This window comes from Opisthorchis viverrini (genome assembly GCF_000715545.1).
Source record: "Opisthorchis viverrini unplaced genomic scaffold opera_v5_84, whole genome shotgun sequence".
NCBI lineage: Eukaryota > Metazoa > Platyhelminthes > Trematoda > Opisthorchiida > Opisthorchiidae > Opisthorchis > Opisthorchis viverrini.
This window is the reverse complement of record NW_008751741.1, coordinates 276,104-288,651: the sequence shown is the minus strand read 5'-3', so window position 1 is coordinate 288,651 and position 12,548 is coordinate 276,104. Positions and strand designations below refer to the sequence as shown.

The 12,548-nt window shown below is 45.6% G+C and overlaps 2 protein-coding genes across 2 annotated transcripts in view; one reads left to right on the top strand and one right to left on the bottom strand.

The window, feature by feature from the left end:
* Positions 1-655: 655 nt before the first annotated feature.
* The window catches only part of T265_04857 (hypothetical protein), a gene marked incomplete at both ends in the record, with an annotated part of 99,732 nt that continues 87,839 nt past the window's right edge, over positions 656-12,548 (top strand). The window contains 2 exons of the mRNA XM_009169711.1: positions 656-950; positions 3,632-3,732. Of these exons, the coding sequence (XP_009167975.1) occupies positions 656-950; positions 3,632-3,732 (396 nt within the window). The remainder of the gene's footprint in view (positions 951-3,631; positions 3,733-12,548) is intronic.
* The window catches only part of T265_04858 (hypothetical protein), a gene marked incomplete at both ends in the record, with an annotated part of 120,513 nt that continues 113,060 nt past the window's right edge, over positions 5,096-12,548 (bottom strand). Inside the window, one exon of the mRNA XM_009169712.1 lies at positions 5,096-5,245. Within this exon, the coding sequence (XP_009167976.1) occupies positions 5,096-5,245 (150 nt within the window). The remainder of the gene's footprint in view (positions 5,246-12,548) is intronic.

Genomic DNA, 12,548 nt, shown 5'->3' with positions numbered 1-12,548 from the left:
GCCAGCTGTTCGGTTGGTGAGTCCACCCTGGTCTGCAGTTCCTCCACTGATGCAGCATCCCTGTTCTCCTGCGACTGCAACGTGGCCAGTGGTTCCTGGGGCAGCTCCCGTGCAAGACGTACCGCTCCTACATATTCAACTGGCCAGTTGCTCGTGCCAACCGCAACTGGGCACCGAGCGCGTGCTGAACACATTCGACAAACTGTTCCGACACCAACTGGTGTCGCGACACTCCGTGGAGCATCGGCAAAGCGCGATCCAACAACTGCTGCAGGCCGGAGAAGAACACGGTCGGTCCGATTCGGGTGCCATCCTGGCCGTCTTGAACCGCCTCATAGCCCCCTGGAGGTCGGCCGGCGTGTCGAACTCCACTGCAAGGGCTTCCTTCGCGGCGGCCCAGTCCATCTTCTGAGGGCCTCTTCTGACCGCACCCAGGGTCGCCTTCGCCCGGCCCATCAGGAGGGTCTTCAGCGCCGCCAACTTACCCCGATCGGTCTCCAGCCCGGCAGCCTCCGCAACTTCCAAAAAAGTCCTCCAGGAAGGTTCGAACATCCCCATCCTCAAAGGGTTGCGGCCATGGGATCTTCATCTTTATCCTGGTCACGGCACCAAATGAAAGGAAGAAGGCCTTCGCTGCGGAGTTATTTATTCAGAAATGCCAACTGACCGGTTACAGACCATTGAACAGGGAAGCAAAACTCTAACCTGCAACTTAGTTACAAAATCTGGACACAGATCTTCTCCCGAACGAGCCTTCCTAGAGATTCGTTGCCTCCACTCATTCGACGGTCAAATTCAAGCAAATGTTACAAAATGGCCCCACGAATTCCGCAACAGAATTCCCTTTTTCAGTCGACGCAAAGCGAAATTCTACGGACAACACATACTATTCGCGTGCCTCCCGATCAGTAGTATCACCGTTACACTGGTAGTTTTCGTGGAGGGTCCAGGTAGGTGCAGCTGCCCGGGGGAGGGTTGGCTGGGAATCCAGCAGATGGTGCGGATCATTGGGCATAACCCCAGGACACGTGAAACGTATGGTTCAGGAGCAGCTGTTAGGGGGCGAAATTACTGCATAAAATGGTGAGCTTGGATTAGCCAGCTCTTGGACGATGGTGGGTGCAGATAAGAAGGTGGGGACTCGTGAGTAACGTGGACATCGGTTGAGTGATGGTTGACACGACTAGAACCGACTTTGTGTGAACTCGCGAAACACACGGTGACTCGAAACACATACCCCATAAACACGTTTTAATGTATTCCCACTTCATATTCTTAGGTGCTCTCGGTGCCTTGCTTCATGGGTGGCGTTAGCGATCCCCAATAAGCGCGACGCGCTAGTACGTGCTGCTTTCTGTGATGCCAGATCGTCACCGCCCAAAATACACAATCTCAGAGCCAATAGCGCACCACCTATTCTACAATGTGTGCCCCAGAAGTTGGTCTCGGCTGAAACTCCAGACGCTGTTATTTCGTTCTGTGGCACAATGTCCAACGGCCCAACAATATAAATTACAGGTACCAAAGTTTTGTCGCCTATTTCAAACTGAAAACTTATTCAATTCTAATTGCAGCTTCTATAGTGATAGGATTCTGGAGGACGTTTGGACGTCTGCGCAACAAGCCGACCGAACTGTTTTGGTATGCCGCATCCATCCGCCCGTCACCAGTCCTCTCCTTCGCCGCTGTGCATAATAATAATGTTTATTCCCAACAGGTGGGCGGAATCCCATCAGGAATGTCACAGCTAGAACTAAAGTATGACAGGTGGATTTTGCGAGCACAAAGAAGGTGTGAATAAGTTACTGAGTCGCAAACGGCGGGCATCATCCCATTTCGACACGATCATCCCTTACCTGCCTCGAGCAAAGAAACATAGCAACTAAGGGTTATTCTCTTATCAAGCTGGGGCAATATCAGATCGTTAGGATTGGAAGATGGCGGGAAAACAAATCAAGGGACGAAGACATCCGGCCTTGCGTGTGATGAGGAAACTGCAGATTGGGGAAAATGACGGACCAGAACAATAGATCCGGTGAAGTAGCAGAACAGACGAGGTCACCTGGACAATTTGAACCAATCTAATTTGCTCAAATTTTTTGCGTCGTTACTTCAGCCTGCCGGATATCTCCTGGTATCCACTATTTGCCCCACCCGCTTCATATCGCAGCTTGCTAAACTTAGTGATTCAGAGTGCGCTGGAAACTCTTTGACAACCGACAAATGGTTTCGCCCTTTTTGGGGCTCATCAGGTAGGCGCAGTTCGCAAGTTTCCATCAACCCTATGTCCTACTTGAACGAAAGATTCAGCTGAGTCTGTCGTAAAAACCAAATTAACTCGTTTTAGAGGACCTGGACTTGTTTCATTCATCCATTCTTCACGGTTGTCCCCGAGTATTTAGCCATGCCATTGGAATCGGGATGGTTTGGTTCTGATAAAACATGTTTGGTTTTAAGAACGGTTGAAATTCGCGATGAGTAAAGTTGTGCCGTTGTCAGAAAAGCCGTATCAGGCACACTATGCTATGCAAAATTGATTAGAAGTGTAGACATTAACCATAATAATGATAATGTTTATTCCCAACTTATGGATGGCATGCCGTCTGGCATCATCATACGTTTGCAGTCAAAATGAAGCGTGGCTGAGGGATTCGTGGGGGTACGGATTGCACGAAAAGAGGACAATATCATAAACAGTGGGAAATTTTCGATGAAATAATGATAATAATAGATTTCTTTTTCAACTCGTAGGGAACAACGGGCAGGAGGTTTGACTGGTTCAGAGACATAGCCAGCTGTCATGAACTAAAACTGAACCATTGCTGGCCATCGGTGACCTTGGGCAGCTGTGCAAATGGCCGGAGCAACAGTGGAGATGGAGATAAACAATTTGAATTGGGAGTAAACGACCAGTTTCGTCTCAAAAATGTGGTTGAATCTTAAACTAATCAGATTCACTGGTTACACTTTTGAAGGGAATTCAAGTGCAAGGATAGGTTAATGGGGACATGGTGCTAATACATAGGGCAAACCGAACACCGTACACGGATTTGAAATCGTGGAAAAGGCAAGCCGAAATTTTAACAGAAAACAGGCTAGTCAAATTTGAGCTACAATTCATCGGGTACGAAAGAGCTCGTCCCAGAGACAGGGCAGATGAAAACTTTGCTCGTAGTTGCGACTACAGGCCTGAGTGGGCGAGGGGTTGCGGTCGAGATTCGGCAGGCGGCAGACATTGTAGAGCGTAAGCAACTGGCCTAGGTGTTCGTGATCAATCTTTCCGCGAGCAAACGTGCCCCTACACCATGGGGTGAGGCATCACAGGCAAGAACAACGGGCTGTATTGACTCGAAATTGCTAAGCACCGGAGGACTCGTAGGGGCATGTTTTGTCCGTTAAAACGGCCGCTATTTCTCATGATTCCAGATCCAGCTAATTTCCCGGAGTAGCAGGTGGTTCAGTGTGTGTTCAGAGGCTTGCGAAGCTAATCTCACATAGCTCACGTTTATTCATTGGTTTCATGCCTCTAATATTAGCCGTATTTTCCCCGCTACAAGAGTGAGACCTCCCGCATTGATGTAGAAGTCAAATTAGTGGACAGGATGTAAGACTCCTTTTTCTTCATTCGTAGTCTACACTACTTCGAACGCTCGAGTACCGGATTTAACTATCGCAGGTGATCCTCTACGTACACCGGGTCATCAGGATATCATCAAGATAGACAAACCTTGGGTATCTTCGCAATAACTTTCTTTATGGTGCACTGAATTATGGATGGAGTGAAGTGGATTCCAGAAGTAAGACGACGAAATATAAACAGTTCTCTGTGGGCACTGACGGTTGTAGAGGGTTTCCCTTCCTCCATAAATATAATTGCCCGTAAGCATGAGCTAAATCTAGTTTTGGGAAATATTTCCATCAACAGATTCGCGTGCAAAAATCTCCAATTTTAGGCAACGGGTAGCGCTCTGCGAGTGCTCTGGCGATAGTCTTGATTTCATAGTCACTTCAGGTTCCCATTGGGCCGTCCGGTTTCAGTATTCGCACAACCAGTGTGAGCCAATCCAAGAACTCCGTGCTTTGCATTATTCCGGTTGAGGTCTTCTTCGACCTTTAACCGCGTCCAATAAGGCAGTGGCCGAGCCTTTGGTAAACGCGGTTGTTTTTCGGCGAAACCTACATATTCACCTTCTCCCCGGGAAACTTTCGGGTCCTTGCTTTTGAAAGCACTTCCTCGCAACTCCCAATCAGGTCCCAACAGGTTTAGACCGTTTCCTTCAGCGATAAATACGGCCTTTTCGCTGCCACATACTTATAATAAACATTCACATTTTTGTCAACATAGACCTAACCTGTTCTCCTGTATATATTCGAAGCCGGGCAGGGGCTTACTGAAGTTCCCAGCTTGTCTTGGCATGATTTTCACAGCACAACTTAATGGCGTTACCAGTATCCAGCTCAAAAACCACTGATGCACTCTGGAAATTAGATTTACACCATACGGCGGCTGACCACGTTTGATGGAAGCGATTGCATGTATTCCGGTATTTTTCACCTTGTAGCTTGATTCTTAACAGCAGGAAAATTTTGAACCCAGGAGCTGATCGGCACACTTTCGCGAGATAACCGCGTTTTTTGCACCGATAAAAAACGGTTTGCGCGTGCCGGTGTTCCTTCGGACAGCCTTTACGACGATAATACCTAAATTGTGGTCTGTTTTATTACTGCTGCATCCAGTTCACCTCAGACGACGAATCCACTCCATTTGATGTTACGTTAGCTTGCACAGACTGCAGCACTGTTGCGTTATTTTCTGCCACTTTCAGTGCCACCGCAGTATCGTAGTACATTTTCAGAGTTAAGTTACCGTCAGTAAGCAAAAACTGTTGTATACAAGGGTTTCTCACACCAACTACTAAACGATCTCTGGGTATGTCGTTTGCAATTTTTCGGCAATCACCGTGGTCTTTAAGGGTCCATAATTCCGCTACAAAATTCGCAATGGATGTGAAGAACTGGTACACGTTATTATCGCCCAACAAGAGACCGCTATCAGTTTACTCCAGTGGTCACCGAGACATAGACGCTTAACCCATCAGAAGCAGGCCGGTGCAAACTTTGTATCCTGTTCCTCGATGCTTTCAGCTTCGATAAGGCGAGATAGTACGGAGTTATTGCTTCTAGTGATGAACATAGGACACTTCATTCGAACGGGTGGATCACAACTTTCATCAATTATCCGGCTCTGCTTTTCAAAAGAAGTAGACGAGAGTTCCATATCAAACGCATTTTCCATCGGTGGCCAATAACGGGCCCAAGCGTAACAATCTAGAAAAGTTAACACACCCTCCCCGATTATTTTGAAAGCAAAATAAGACAGAATGCAGATTATGTGAACGAAAGATAGCAGAAACACTCAAAACATCGAATTCGGAGGACACAGCGCTAGTTTTTTTTTAATTTTTAGCTCACGGGGTTTGGTGATGCAGGCAATGCGCCTCTACGAAACCTCAAAACAACTACAATGAGAAAAGTAACTTCTGAACCGTTTCGGAGCGAAATGCTGTCAACTGTCCAAATTGCACGTGCAAGTCCACATTCTTAGATTTACCTAATCTAGAGAGCCCTTAATCAGGAACCGCAGTCCTAATGGAAATGAAGAAGAAGGAGGGATGCCCCTCCACAGCGGTGGCATCTTAGGTGCCCGTGGGGAAGTCAGATAACGAGAAACAACTCGCTTGATCTAGCGGTGAGCATGAATCAACAAAAACTGCTCCATTAACAAAACCTCATCATTGCGAATGTCTGAGAGAATTCTTCCGTTGTAAGGGGCACTCAGCACTTGTGGTAGACACCAATTCTCCAGATTTTAACTGTTCGCATTGAACCACCACTTGCCGGTGTGGTCCAGTTCATGCATCCCTTGTCACAATGAGTGTGTTTGCCGTGCATCAAACGTTTGGAGCCTACCAGGCAACGTAATGCCACCGATGTCTTCTGAACATAATAGTGCTTACTTGAACTTCCGTGTTGCAGGTCTCACCGCCTGGCACCCACCAGCTGGAATCATTCCAGAGATGTTGAGCGTTCATTCAACTTTATCACATCCAGCAGCACCCGATAAATTTTTTCCATCAATTTTCATCAAACAAACCGGGCACGAACTTTTTCTTGGTAAGAGAATACAGCACAAAAATAATGAGAAAACGGCCAGTTCGTCCTAATGATTCTCCTTGGTGTTCTTATTCCTCTACGATCAAGGTAAACCAACGCCAGCAGGCTGAGTTACAGAAGGGAGAAGGTTATGGAAGATGGGAAGAACAATAACCCGAAATCCCCATCGCACCAGACACAATAATCATAACTCAGTAATTTCAAAAACGCGGTGAAGTGACTGTCAGTGAAGTGACAGCAGTCGGTTACCGACCAATTCAGCCTTACTAAGTACGGCGTCAAGATGGATATTTCTTTGTAACTCGTGTATACTGTATTTGCAGGTGTCGGGTTGGAGGTATTATTTTATGAGCGAAGCCAAGGCATGCTGAAAGCCGAGAAGCGCCGTAGGACAGCCTCATACTCAATGTGAATCATTGGTGTTGTGCGCCTGAGAAAGCTTCAGAATGTTTGAACCATGCAGTCTACTGGCGAGAAATTTGAGCAGCTAAACGTCTGTTTAGTGACAGGGCGCACAGTATTAGCACAGTGGAATCGAAATTTCTAAAGCCCCGACGTGTCTCCATTGGACTAAAAGAGACGGGCAATAGAGTTTGAAGTACGAGTCCAATCTTTTTAGCCCTATTCCAGGGTATCAGCGATGCTAGGAAATTATTCTGCCGGACTTCAGCAAGAGGCATGGTTGCTTAAGTGGACCGTGAAACTCGGTCTCAGGTCCCCATAGTGCATTTTTACGCTGACTGGTACCCGGGCGACCAGTGCTTCATCCATCTGTTCCACAAGCTTGAAAACGGGCCTGTATATTAATAGCCATCTGATCAACAGCGAATAAACTCGTCCGAGTTAACGATGCTTTGACAGGTTACCAGAAACCTCCTTGGTACAAAAGAACCTTGCGCTGAGCACAAGCTGAAAAATTCAGACAGATAATGCGGATTTAGGAAGCTTAGACGAAAGTTCATTTTCTGTTGTGGCGTTTTGTACCTTTATTTTGTTTCCATTATAGCACTACGTATTCCATCAATTGCACAATCGTTTTTTGTATGAATACGAAAAACTACGAAACGCGCACTTGTACAATTTCACAGAATACGTGCTTCCACTCTCCCTTCTGATTTCTCTCGCGCTTGCGGCGGTCATTCGTGAGTCTCATGTGCTAACTCTGATATCAAAACATTTCAGACCATCTTCGGAATCTATTATATGTGGGAACTGTTCAGAAGACCCCTGGACCACCATAATTGGATTATTGTTTGTTCGCTGACCTGGGCCCAAGACGAATTTTAGAGAACAATTGTTAGTGAATTTGTTCCATCTGACCTCTTTATTATTATATACCCAACCTAGGATTACTATTTTCATTTCTTTGCCACACAGTCTTGGTAAACTAACTTATTGGGCAGCCAGATCACTACACTGGTACCATCAACCAGAATGTGATAACCCAAACAAAGCTCGAATATTCTTGGGTGGAGGTATCGTTATCGACAAAAATTGGAGAAGTACATGTCTGGTGGATTTGGTGCATTACCTGCCAGAAGTGCCCAGGTCGGTGCATCACACACGTGCGGGGCAACGTTGATTGGAGTGACGGCCATTAGATTTGAGTAGAGGTCGCATATTCGAGTCCATTTAATTTTGCGCGAGGTAGTTTAGGCACCAGCTAAATCGAACCGTACAATACCCAATTTTGTTGAAGGGTTGAGGTAGACTATTAGGTCTAATGGAGACCTAGGCAGTTTTCCTGAAGGTAAGAAACTATTCATAAGGCTGCGAATAATACCTAGTGATCCTAATTGCGCTTGGCGGTAGGCTGTTAAAAGAGCATCCTGAAGAAGTGCTTGGTGCTGGGATAGAGAGTGATATTTTTGGAGACCGAGAAATTTGTCAACCAAATCGGGTGCGCCTGGTGAGATCATGGTGCATGACAAAAGTTCGGGGGAAACGGGCTATTCGGCCGTGGTCTAAATGTGCACTCGCTCATCAGGTTTGAATGGGAAAAATCATATCCACGATATTGCAAACAGAGAGCCGTCAGCGAGCAGTCTGGACGCAAGTTGGGAAAACGGATTTGGCTGAATTTGGCCACTGGAAACCAAGGGATGACCTACGCCGTGTGAAACCCCACAAGGCTACGTCAGATGCAGCAAGCTGCGTTAAGAGCACACAGCAGTAACTTTGACGGCATAATAAAATATGAGACAACCATCTTCATTAACAACCATGGGGATAATCCAAAATACGTTCGAGAATGCACACACCCAAGGAATCTATGAGAGACCTGGAGCCCCATATCGGTGTGAGCGCACAACAGCCGATGTCCAGTTACTTAGCTTATTAAGTTGTTTACACAAAATTGACGGGCAGGCCTCGTGCACGCCACCCATACCTAAGATGGTATGCTGAAGGAGGTTCAAGTTTCTCTGCGCCATTTAAGTCAATTTTAAAATGTCCACGAAACTCAGGGTAACATACTTAAAAAACGCACCTCCGGAAACTGCGTAGTCGATTTACAAAGCGGTCTGTGGCTAATTCTAAAAGATGGCGTCTTTAGGTTTCCACAACCGCAAGTTAAATGCATTCAGCTGCGCATTCAACTGGCGCACAGGGACCATGGCCACTAATCTAAGACTGCATGGCGATATTGATGCTGGTAATGTGAGGCGTGAGGCTAGTTATCTTTGTGTTCATCGGCATGCACAATCAGACGCAATATGGGGTCTACATAAAGGCCGCCTCTTGAATATGAGGACCAAGTAGTCTACTCAGGACGCAATAACGGCGTAAACCTCGCTGAGCGTCCAAGGAGTTGGTACGGAAATAGTTGGTGGCCCTAAATTCGTAGACTATGAAACGCATCTTGAGGTGCTTGACCTCTTTCTCATAGAGTATCGCCACCTCCGAGAAGGCCTAATTGCGACTCAAGCTCCGTTTAAGCGATTGGCTAGAGGGATTTTACACGCTTTCAATCTCAGTGCGCACACTTTTATTGGGCAAAACCTTTCATCATTTCAGGTAGTTTTGCGTGGAATAACCTTCCTCTGACGATTGCCCACGCTCCAACTAGTACCCAGTTCGAAGTACGGTAGGAGGCGTTTGAAATGAATCCTCCTGACGAGCTTAGTACTCTGCGCTGAGAACTTAAAGAGCAATGACATAAACTTTTTGCCTGAGCATTTTGGGCGGAGGGCAGTTGCTAAAACGAGAAGAACAAAACCAACCCAGTAAACTTGGGAGACAGCGTTGATCCTGTGTATCAATCCGTGAATTCGCGAGATACCGACAGCCACCTAGACTTCCAACTAAGTCCAGATCCCGTAGTCGAGATGCGAAATTTTCAGCGCTGACGGTGCCGGTGCCGAGAATAGGCTCAGAAATCGTAGCGTATAATAAATACGAACTACCCATTAGTTCGATTGGGACAAAAGTGAGCTTTCATTGGGCCTTCATGAATCCATGTCCGGTGCGACCAGAATGCGGCACTGTCACTTTGCACTCCAGTGAACATGAGAAGAGGAACTCTGTTGTAACTTGGGAGACCTCACTCGGGATAAAACGAGAAGACAAAACCAACCCAGTAAACTTGGGAGACAGCGTTGATCCTGTGTATCAATCCGTGAATTCGCGAGATACCGACAGCCACCTAGACTTCCAACTAAGTCCAGATCCCGTAGTCGAGATGCGAAATTTTCAGCGCTGACGGTGCCGGTGCCGAGAATAGGCTCAGAAATCGTAGCGTATAATAAATACGAACTACCCATTAGTTCGATTGGGACAAAAGTGAGCTTTCATTGGGCTTTCATGAATCCATGTCCGGTGCGACCAGAATGCGGCACTGTCACTTTGCACTCCAGTGAACATGAGAAGAGGAACTCTGTTGCAACTTGGGAAACCTCACTCGGGATTAAGTACAACATACCACGGTTTCCTACACTTATTATTCCCTATTTTCCTATTCATTTTCCCCAGCCTGTCAACTCGGGTGGGCAAGTTTTGTCTTACTGTGCGATGCACACCTAGCTAAGAGTTTGTCTGTGGCTGAATTCGAGTAAGCGCTACTCAATTTTGCCCTTGACAACGCGAATCCCTGTAGATAGTTACATGGGGTGAATCAAGAATAACAAGCAGCTTTTCTTAATGGGCTTGGAGTAGAACACATCTTGGTTTTTGTTCCCCTATTAAATGACGCACTTCTACCTTTGATCCGATTTTCCGATTTTTGTATGTTGACCACCAGTTGACGCCTGTTCCATTAACGCTCCTGTTTATCTTCCCACCAAGAACACGTGACGAGAGCAGGAGAACGATTAAAAGGGGCTTTAAGCCTTTGTTCCACAGATGGTTTCTAAGTTCACTGAACAACCCATGCTCACGTGCATGCTTATTGAGCTTGTTTGTTTATGCCATTAGCCAATTATTCGGCTGAAAGTAAACAGTGCGGTGATTGAAAACTCAGGATGTGTGATTTGGACTTGCATAAAAGAACTAAATTATATATGCCTATGTTGGCATTCGGTATGATCTTGGTTGTATTGAGCTGCTTCATGATCTCACTGGGAATAGCCAGAGCGCGCGAGGACGTTTGGATTGCAGGGATTCTCGTGGCTATTATTGCAATGCCACTGTTTATATTTTCACTAACCATTTTCTGCCTAGCAAGGACCGATGAGGGACCTGTTATCTACAGGAAACAATATGTTCTTGGTGCGATGCCCCCACCCGCTTTCACAAGCATTCCATCAACCCTAGGCCATATCTATCAACCCTCGTACATTGGTAGTCAGAAGGCATGAGGAAAAGTGTTGCCCACATTCCATCCAACTCACTTGTTTTATATGACTTTGAGGTCATTCTCCTTGAATTCGAAACTTGTTATTCATTTATTTGCACACTATTAATACAATATTGATGCTTTATTGCCCCGTGACTATCGGCCTTGTCCATCGTCGTATGCAGTCCATAGTTACTTCTTAAGGACAATTTGTGAAGTCTCTTGGAACCATTTTCCGATCATTGCGATGTTTATCAAAAGAGGTAGCACCCATGTTCGCTATTTAATGGCTAGAGTACGGTTTTAGGCATCGCTCTGACTGTGTATTAAACTGTCTTGTGTGTTCCGTCAGGATTTATCCTCGAGGGTTGAGAGCGATGGAATTTAGAGATCTGCTTATTCAATAGGACTGAAGAGCTCAGTTGAGGCTGCGCGCTTTGATATGTTGCGAAGTGAAATATATATTTTATTCCTGAAGAGTTTGTGTCTTTTCACAACTACAACGTGATCCGAACTGCTTCAAACAGCCATTAATCCCATTCCCTTTCAACCTTCTGAATCTAGCTCTCCTTTATGTATACACAAGGGAGTGCACACATTAAGAAATGAGCTAAACTAGCTATCGTAATTTGAAGTCTTTGAGGATGGAGTAACATTCTTAGGATTAAAGCAAACTAGACCTTAGGGGTGTAACCAAGGGCAGAACTAAGCACACATTAAAAATGAGCTAAACTAGCTATCGTAATTTGAAGTCTTTGAGGATGGAGTAACATTCTTAGGATTAAAGCAAACTAGACCTTAGGGGTGTAACCAAGGGCAGAACTAAGGACACAAGCGATAATCCCGTTAGCAGAATGCTTACCCGATTCAATCCATCAAGCTGCGTGCTGGAATATTGCTGCACTCACACAGACCACAACAGGCATCCTAATGTTCGTAGTTAGGGATCAGCAGCCGCACCACATAGACCATTTTATCGTTTTCTGCGTATACAGATGACACAACAGAGGTAAGAGTCAATTACTCTTTGCATCTAAACGTAAGATATTGCTCCATCTGGTAACTAGCCCTTTTTTTAAGCCTTAGTAACCAACTGGGATCCCCAGCATGCCAACCCCATCCATGTGAGTCTCCCATAACCCAAGGAAAATATTTTCAAAGCCGTAGCAACATATGACACGGGAAATCTTGCAGTTAGAGAACATTCTATGACTTTCCCAGGTAGATATCTTTATTCAGTGTTTTCCTAAAGCTTAGGTAGATAAAATGTGGCCGACGAAAAATGCCTTAAAAAGGACGGACCCGGGCAATTAAATTCAGAAGCGAGGTTGAATTAAGTAGTAGAACAGCCTTCTTATGTCTCAAAGCATTTCTTGTGTCACAACAAACTTTCCCAGTGTTTGCCTGTATATATGAGTACGTATATATTCCATATTCATATATATTTCAAGAACCCATAGGTTAACATATTTTCAAACATACCTGAAAACTCCTCGTAACAGATAATGAATGCTGTTGGAAGTGATCGTTAGTCTACACTGTTATGACTGATTCAATAAAGCATCGAACCCCATTTTGCGTTTTTTAAAACAACTAAGCTCTC